Below are 8,981 nucleotides of genomic sequence, written 5' to 3'. Positions count from 1 at the left end.
TGTCAAGCATTGTTCCTTACAGAAGGTGAGAGAGAGAGAGAGAGAGAGAGAGAGAGAGAGAGAGAGAGAGAGAGAGAGAGAGAGAAGAGAGTTGAACTTGTGCTACAACTACACTAATGCCAGCTTTCAGCCTTTGCTATCCTGGATCCAATGAACACTCACTCGGCAAAAACGGCACGCTACAGCATTAAGTGATCCTCGTTGGTGATGGTGTTTGAGTTAGGGCATGAAAGGAAAACCAAATTAATAATCAAAAAAGACATCAATCAGATCGAGCTAGACAATAAGAGACAACAACTAGGAAGAGCAACTGAATTCAGGACAAAATTGCGAAACACAAAAAACAAAAAAGAAAGCAACCAACTGGTACAACACGCCACATTCTAGATCTGCTTTTCGATTGATTCATTCGATTCGTGATGTGAAATGAGAGAGCGAAAGGTGAAGCCAGCTTTGCATAACCGCCTCTATACATATATAGAACCGATCGCTTACAACGGAAGCTTACCACATGAACTTTACACACAAATGAACATTCAATCTCGCTTCTCGCTTCCCTATTTTTTACTCCCCTTTTATCTCGCTACGAGATCGATACCATTTCTCCTCATTCCGCTAGTACCGCAAGAAGGATCAAACCAAAACGTTGAGATGTTTGACGTAATGACAGCCGACGAGAGAGAGAGTAAGTGGGAAGTTTAGCTTTGATTTCATGTTTCGGATCCACTCGAGTGTTACCATTGCAGTTAAGGGCCGGAAGAGAAAGCCATCGGGGTTGCCCATAAACTTGTTACAACATTTTGCAATCATTGCTCTTTGATTCAACATTCAACATTTCTAAAAACCAAAAATAATGAAACAAAACAAATCCAAAAGCCCATAAGTACTAGTCAACAGCTCGTAGGTGGAGGAGTACACAAGGATGGTCAAGGATAAGGCCGTTTGCGAGTGGTAAGGAAACATTCATTCCAACCAACAAAAACCAACAATCCCTTCAGTGGATCCGGTGCGAAACCTTTGCAAAAGGGAGTAGCAGATTGAATGAAGTGGCGCGATGGCGATGGATCCCGAATAACACACAACAGCAAACCATTATACATATACATATATACACATTCATATATATTTAGATAAACTGTATTTTACTATTACTTACTGCATAAGAAAACGAATGACAAAATATAATACTTGTTGAAAATTGCAAACAATGACTGAGAGTCACTTCTTTTCTCATCTGTTCATTTAAAGCATCAATGATAATGTGTGCCAATTGACGAGATGTACAGACACATCAGACTTGCCTTCGGCTTCGTTCACCGTCGAACCAAAACTCTCTTCGCTGGGAATTTCGGATTTACCGCGGGAAGTAGATATCTTCTTCATTTAAAATGCTTTTTGAGAAAAGTCCTTTTTTAAAATAACTTTTTATTCAATATCATCATATCATTATTCATTGCTTTTTGTTTATTTGCCAACCGCGATGAGTGTTACCAACACCTTTATTATAATTCGCGGATCATCATCCTGGAGAACCTCAACCCGTTATAATCGTTTTTGAAATGATGCCAATTCATTGTTTCATAGCCTATGTTGTTTTGGTACACTCCGTTCAAATTCGTATTACTACAATGCTCGTACCACCAAGCGCCTTGCCTGTCTTGAGCACAACTGTAACGAGACTCATCATTATCCCTATCTTTGGTGGAGAACTTCATTCCTTTATTGGTCTCGGTCATTGAGTCACCTGCAGTGCCACTATAATCTCCCAAGGTCTTTAGCTTGTATGCCTCACTCTCGCTACCTATTTGAAATCCGTTATAGCGTGCATATCCGTAGTCTCCGCTGAAATCTCTTATCTCTACCATTAATTCATGATTACGCGACGCGGTGATCTGGTGCATCTTTTCTAGTCCGAGCCAGAATTCACCGTTGAGGTCTCCAAATCCTTCCCGGTATTCATCCCAGGTACGATAAAAATCGACCGATCCGTTAAAACGATGCTGCACTACCAGCCAACCTCCTCCATGCTTTTCCATCTCACAGTAAACTTGGAAAGGGTCACTATTGTTATCAACGTGGATGAAATGCACTCCGGAGACATTCGATGTCACCTCCTTGCACGACGCGGGTTGCTTAGGTTTAAATGTTGTTGTTGATTCTGTTACCGTTGTTGCTGCGGTGCTTTCTATCTCAGAAGGTGGCAATGTAGATGGCGTAACACAATCCGGGATGCGCGATTTGAAGGAGAGCAAAATTCGTTTCAGGGGATCGTAGGATGAGTTGTTCTGCTTCGGGCGGTAGTCCAACAACTTCTCGCGCAGCCGGTCATGGTTTGCACACGATTTCTGTTGGTCAAGGATGATCAGGGAATGATCCTGGAGCACACTGAAGTTCCTTCCGACGTCCTGCTCTAGACGGTAGATCGTCCAGATTAAGTCGGCGAACGTTTTATCGTTGAAGAAACGATTTCTCTCCGATTCCTCGCGATGCTCGGTGACTTCAACCTGCAGTTCCAATAACTTACGGTCAATGAAATCAAACCTGGCTAGCAGCACTTCCAGCACTTGTCCGAGAATTCCATCTCCAGGCGGTGTCTCTACGATGGCGTCGGCGATTTGTTCTGGGCATTTGTTAGCTGTCCCTGCGTACAATGCAGCACAAACAACGATGAAGCCAATGGTCAGCTTCATTTTCGGACTACACGTCGATTGCTGATCGATTCGGAACTGTGGTCCAGCGCTTTTTGGGAAGAGTTTTTATATTACATGCCCACACATGCTTTTAGCTGATCGTGAAAAACTGTCGAGAATAAATTTAGTGGTGAATGTGGTTTGTATACCACAATTAAGAAAATAAAAGCTATATGATATGCAGTTACTGTGTTTGATAAACTCCTCACGATCGTTTTTAATGCAGTTCCGATCTGACCACAAAAGTCGTAGCAGCCATCGTCAAGTACCGCATACTTAAGGCCATTGGTTCAATGGAATTGGCTTATCATTGTGACCCCTAGTGAACCACAGCAATCGGTTTGGTGAACATTTATGCGTGACGGGACGCAATGCCGTCATAAGAGATGCCTAGGAATCTGCGAGTAGACAACTTGGGGAATCTCCGTTGCTCCATTTCCAACTCGTCCATAACGGTAGGCGAGGATGCTGACCAGACAACCAAGACGTACTCAAGGACAGGACGAAGAACCCAGCCGCAGTAAACAGCACTCAGGCACCGCGGATTGCGAATGTCGGGAAGCATGCTAACAATGAGGCCAAGGGTCTGCTTGTCGAGGGTGAGGAGAGTTGAGCAGTGAGTAGTCCCAAGAAGGGGAGGAACCCGATTGGGCGGTAGCACAGTGGAGCAGTCGTTCACGAACAAAGAAAACTCACTCCTCAACTTAAACACAGAAAGACCGACTGGTTAGGAAGGACTGAATCTAAGATCGAATAGGATCACGCAAAACCATCTGCCGAAGCTTAGCAACCAGCAGAGTATCTGAGATGCAGTAAATTTTGGTTTTCGACATTAACTTATAATAATAACTAATCTGCAACTCAATGATTTCTGTTGTACATAGTGCTTTTCCGTTGATAACGAACCGTACAAAATCAATAATCGTATTTTTTCTACTTAACAATGTTTCCAAACCAGAAGTGGAATTGATAAAACCGCTTAGAAGATACGCTAGAACTGTGGGTGCGATTAATATAACACTTGTTGAAAATTTGCAGAAAGTAACGGAGAATCGGCTTCATCTTATTAGTTCTTTCAAAGCATCAAAGACAATTAACGATGTATTCAAAGTCATCAGACAAGGAACCAAAACTCTCTTTGCTGGAAATTTGTAGGTTTTCGGATTTCTATTAAGGGTGAACTTCGGTATTTAATTTTTATTTGCTACACATGTTTTAAACATTTTTCCCTGAAAGCTGATCCTTTCAAGAGTATTGTGTAAAAGTTTTGGATCAATCGAGGAAAAACTGACAAAGATACAGATTTTTGAAAATCCGCGTTTCATACAATGCTCCATGCAGCTCGCTACTTTGAAGAGCGTTTCCCTAAACCAACGTTTTCAAAGTCGGTGCCCATCGTAGCGTAAAAACTACTGGGCCGATCGTTTTGAAATTTTTTACACATAATTTGCACACTTTTTGCCAGGTATCTCCGCCGAGATTTCAATAAAATTGTTTACACTTTTTTTTTAAACAAATCTGTAAAGTTCGATTTTTATTTCAGAATCGCAACAAGCATCACTTTTTCAAATTCAAAAATCTGCCAAAAATCGAAAAATATAAAATTCAACAAAAACTTGACGGGACTACCTATAATCCTTCTAAAGAATATCAATTTGTGTTTTTCTAATGACCCGCGACGCAGCTACGATGGGCACCAGAAAGAGTATCTTTTCGAAGACACGACTGCCTAAATTTGATGGCATGGATTAATTTTCAATGAATGTTGCTCACAACAATACCAAATATTCTTCAAAAGTTGTAGACTATTATGTCATTTACTTGAAAAAATACAGTTGAATGGTTGCGTCACAAAAAATCGTTAAAAACGGGCCTTTTTTGGCCCGAAAATACCGAAGTCCCCCCTTAAGGGATGCGGACATTTTCTGCTTAATTGAAAATGCTTCTCGAGAAAAGCTATTTTAAAATACATTTTTATTCAATATCATATACATCATTCATTGCTTTTTTGTCTGTTTACCAACCGCGATCAGTGCTAGCAACATCATTATTAAAGCTCTCGGATCATCATCCTGGAGTAGCTCAGCCCGTTATAATCGATATGGAAAAAAAACCAAAACATTGAGTTCATAGCTACATCATTCCTATACTTTCCGTTCAAATTCGCATACGTGCAATCTCCGTACCACCAGGCACCTTCTCTCTCTTGAGCACAACTCTTAGCAGACGCTCCATCGTTATCCCTATCCTTGGTGGAGAACTTCATTCCCTTGTTATACCACTTCATTGTGTCACCTGCATCTCCCCTATAATCTCCCAAGGTCTTTAGCTTGTATCCCTCACTTTCGCTACCTATTTGGAACCCGTAATAGCGTGCTTTTTTGTTTTTGTTGTTGAAATCCTTTAGCTCTACTATCAACTCGTGGTTGCGCGACGCGGTGATCTGATGCATCTTTTCTAGGCCCAGCCAGAATTCACCGTTGAGGTCTCCAAATCCTTCGCGGTATTCATCCCAGGTACGATAAAAATCGACCGATCCGTTAAAACGATGCTGCACTACCAACCAACCTCCTCCATTCTTTTCCATCTCACAGTAGACTTGAAATGGGGCATCATTGTTATCAACGTAGATGAGATGCACTCCGGAGACATTCGACGCCACCTCTTTGCACGATCTTGGTCCCTTAGGGTTCGGTGTTGTTGAGGTGATCTGGGTTGATGGCGCTGTTGGCGTGACACAATCCTGGAGCAAACTGAAGTTCCTAGCGACTTCCTCGCGCTGGTTCTTCAGTTCAACCTGCAGTTCCAACAACTTACGGTCGATTAAATCAAACTTGGCCTGCAGCGCCTTCGGGTCGTTTCCCAGAGTTCCATCTCCGGACGCTGTTTCCTGGTTGGCGTTTGCGTACACTGCAGCACAAACAACGATGAAGCTTATGATCAGCTTCATTTTCGGAGATGGGAGCACTGTCTTCGTAACAACACGTCGATGGCAGATCGAGCCGAGACTGTGATCCAATGCTTTGTGGGAAGAGATTTTATACTACATCATTGCCCATACCTTCACATAGGTTCCCGTGAGAAACATTCAAGAATGAATTTGGTGGGGAATGTGGTATACAAACCGTAAAAAAACCAGTTTTGGTTAAGTTGATTGTGCTGTTTTTTGGTTGGGCACCGTTTGCAGTGCGGTTGTCTTGCGGGACGCCTCTACTGCTATCCCACGGTCTTTTGATGATAAGAGATCACCGCATCATTCATTCAGTGTTATTTTATTAAGTAAGTAGTAAGCAAACATAACAAATGGTGAATGAAGATCGTCACACTTGAATTTTGCTTATCTATCTGTGCTCTTAATTTTAACATCATCATCATCTTCTGGAATGACTCAGATGAAACCATCACCGTAAAGAGAACTCGTGAGATTGGCCTTGAATGATTAGTTTTATGATTGGCACAAGCATGCAAAGTTTGCATGGCAAATGGCATGCTCAACGAGATGCGGTTAGATCGTTTGATAAATTACAAACGATCGCTATGTTTGGTAGAACTGATCTGACCACAGTAGTCGGCGCGATCTCATCAGCCATCGTCAGCTACCCCATTCTCAAGGCCATTGCTTCAATGGAATCATGGCTTATCATGTTGACCCCTACTGAACCACAGCAATCGGTTTGGTGAACATTTATGCGTGACTTATGCTCATGGCAAGATAACACTCGCAAGCATAACAATCATACCACCACAGCTGTGGTAAGCAGAGAGCAACGGTGTAGTTCTCAGTTGTTGCTTTCATTTGATTGTGATTGTGTGACAATCATGTTAATTTACATCAAAGGCATGCGAGATATGGTGATCGACGTTCTACTGGTATCAACGTCGATGGATCCATTGATCAAATCAAATTGTCTTGAAGTGGAGGGCTTAATCGTTTCGAAGTAGCGCCTCAGTGTCTGGTTTGAGTTCAATTAAAGCTTGGAACACCTTAAATTTGGCCGCACTCTTCTTCTCACTGCAGTGCCCCTAGTGGTAGCTTTCCTACTCTGTTGATGTCTTTTTAAAGGTTATAGCCTTCTCTTTTAGTGATAAAAAATTTGCCAAAATCGAACCATACCATCAAAAGTTATCGCCGATGGAACACGAAAAGTGAAAAAAAATTTGGACACTTACTATGAAACCAAAATTTGACTGGAGTAAAAACGCACGTAAAACTTCATTTTGGCAAAAACCAGTAAACAAATTTGACTTCAGCATTCGTAGAGGGAATACAAAAGTAACGTTTTAGCTCATTTACGCAGATAAAATCACCCGTAAACTGCTCATTTGGCAAGCGAACTGCAGTTGTGGTTTGAAAACTACGGGCCGTTTCATGACGGGAGGTCCATGAACGGCCGTTTGTACAAAGAAGAATGCCTGGAAAAGATCATTCTACCTTTTATTAAGTCTCATAAAGGTCCTGTTAAGTTTTGATCCGATTTGGTAAGCTACTGTAATAGCACGGAGGTCATAAGTTGGTATCGAAACAACAACATTGATTTCATACCAACAATCTTCAATCCACCAAATTGCCCACAGTGTCGTCCAATACAATTATATTGGGCTATTATCTACTAATATCTAATGAAGACTAAAGGAGCAATGCAAAATGATTAAAAATCCATCGGGAATATACAAATGGTGGGAAAAATGGCCAATGAGACTTCTTCCTCTAGTGTGCAGAAAATGATGTGTCGCATAAAACCAATAGTGCGTAAATCAATACGCAACGTGACCCAATAATTTAATCGCAATTTTTTATGGATAGTTAGATAAAATACCTACAAAATGACACCTTTACCATGTGTTTAGCTTATTTCTGGCCTTAGCTGTTTCCTGTTTTATGCGGTCAAATTTAAGGTGTTCCATGCTTTACTATCGTACTGGATTTCGCGCAAGGAACATAGATCACGCCTGACCGATGCGACCGTCCGATAATGCCAACGGGATCTCCTTTTTTCAATATTAAGAGATGCAGCTGATTTCGCACAAAGGTGTCTTTAACATCCACACTACACTGAGATATATCATGGTATGAATGATCGTTAATGCATTTGATGAGAATGAATAATTGTCACGATGTATACAGTCTAATATTATTCTAAGGATCTATAAACTTTACGTGTGCTTCGGATCACATTTCGAATTTTTGACTGTTTATTAGTTAACATAAATGAACAAACAGAATTGTTAACTTGATTTATATTATTTTAATTTACTAATATTATGATGAAATAGCTCCGCAAAAGCAAGATAAAACAAATGGTCGAAGAATCGTATTTCTAGGATGATGTATTTTAAGATGCGAAGCACAAGAGTGCACCCTTCTGGTTTATGTTTTTTTCTTTTTCTCTTGTACGGAATGATCTGGACCTATTACGCTGTTCGTGTCCTTCTACAAGGCCCAAGAAGATTTTACATTTACATTTCGTTTCGATTTTACATTTCGTTTTTTATTAAAAAATTGATTAATGAAAGATGTGTGCTGTCTACCGTTGTCCTGATGGAAAACCTGATAGACGTTTCTGTTGATCAGTTCTGGCCATTTTTCCTAGATTGCTTGCTTAAATCTCATCAGTTATTGACAATAAAGAGTAGAATTGATCGTTTGACCAGGCTGGAGTAGCTCATAATGGATGATTTCTTTCCAATCGCACCAAACACACAGCATAATCAATCCCGGCATTTGAGATTGTTTGTTTAGCTTTTCATTTCTTGCTACATGATCATTTACGCATATTATTGTCGTATTTGATCCACTTTTCGTCTGTTACCATAAGCTTCAGAAATGCTTTGAATTCGTCTCAGCAAAAAAATCGTAGATGTTAATTCTGTGCGGAGCAGTCCAGAGCATTCACGTGGTATCCAAACATCGAGCTGCTTTTTGTAGCCAGTCTTTTTTAAATGGTTCAAATCCATTTTTTTAATTAAATTGTAGCAAATTTCTTTATTCCTTTCACACATTTTTGAACAGCTATATTTTTTCCCACTTCTCCAAATACTGTTTTGTTTGTTTGATAAGTTAAGTGTCATTTACTTAGTCTCGCCTAAAATGACACCGTGTGATATGATAAATTGTGATCGGCAACGGTGGAGATAGACGACTCCTCGATAGGAAGAGCCGATACACTACGATTTAAAAAATCAAGGAACTATCTGTTTTTCAATAATAGCATTTAATTATTTAATGAAAGGTGACTGTTTTAATACTGAAATTACCAGCCATTTTATTGGTTCATTGTTTAAGGCAACGCA

The 8,981-nt window shown here is 40.5% G+C and overlaps 2 protein-coding genes across 2 annotated transcripts in view; both read right to left on the bottom strand.

The window, feature by feature from the left end:
* Nucleotides 1-1,476: 1,476 nt before the first annotated feature.
* Nucleotides 1,477-8,981, bottom strand: part of LOC126580905 (fibrinogen-like protein A) — a 74,810-nt gene continuing 67,305 nt past the window's right edge. Inside the window, exon 3 of the mRNA XM_050244250.1 lies at nt 1,477-1,497. The gene's annotated coding sequence lies outside the window, so the exon portion shown is untranslated. The remainder of the gene's footprint in view (nt 1,498-8,981) is intronic.
* Nucleotides 1,487-5,640, bottom strand: LOC126575809 (fibrinogen beta chain-like). The gene is made up of 2 exons (XM_050236705.1): nt 4,970-5,640; nt 1,487-2,739 (listed from the first exon to the last, which is right to left on the bottom strand). The coding sequence occupies exons 1-2, from the start codon at nt 5,638-5,640 to the stop codon at nt 1,503-1,505; spliced, it is 1,908 nt and encodes a 635-aa protein (XP_050092662.1). The 3' UTR covers nt 1,487-1,502.

The sequence above is a fragment of the Anopheles aquasalis genome, chromosome 2 (genome assembly GCF_943734665.1).
Source record: "Anopheles aquasalis chromosome 2, idAnoAquaMG_Q_19, whole genome shotgun sequence".
Classification (NCBI taxonomy): domain Eukaryota; kingdom Metazoa; phylum Arthropoda; class Insecta; order Diptera; family Culicidae; genus Anopheles; species Anopheles aquasalis.
Note: the sequence above shows the minus strand (reverse complement) of the source record. Positions and strands in the feature narration are given on the sequence as shown.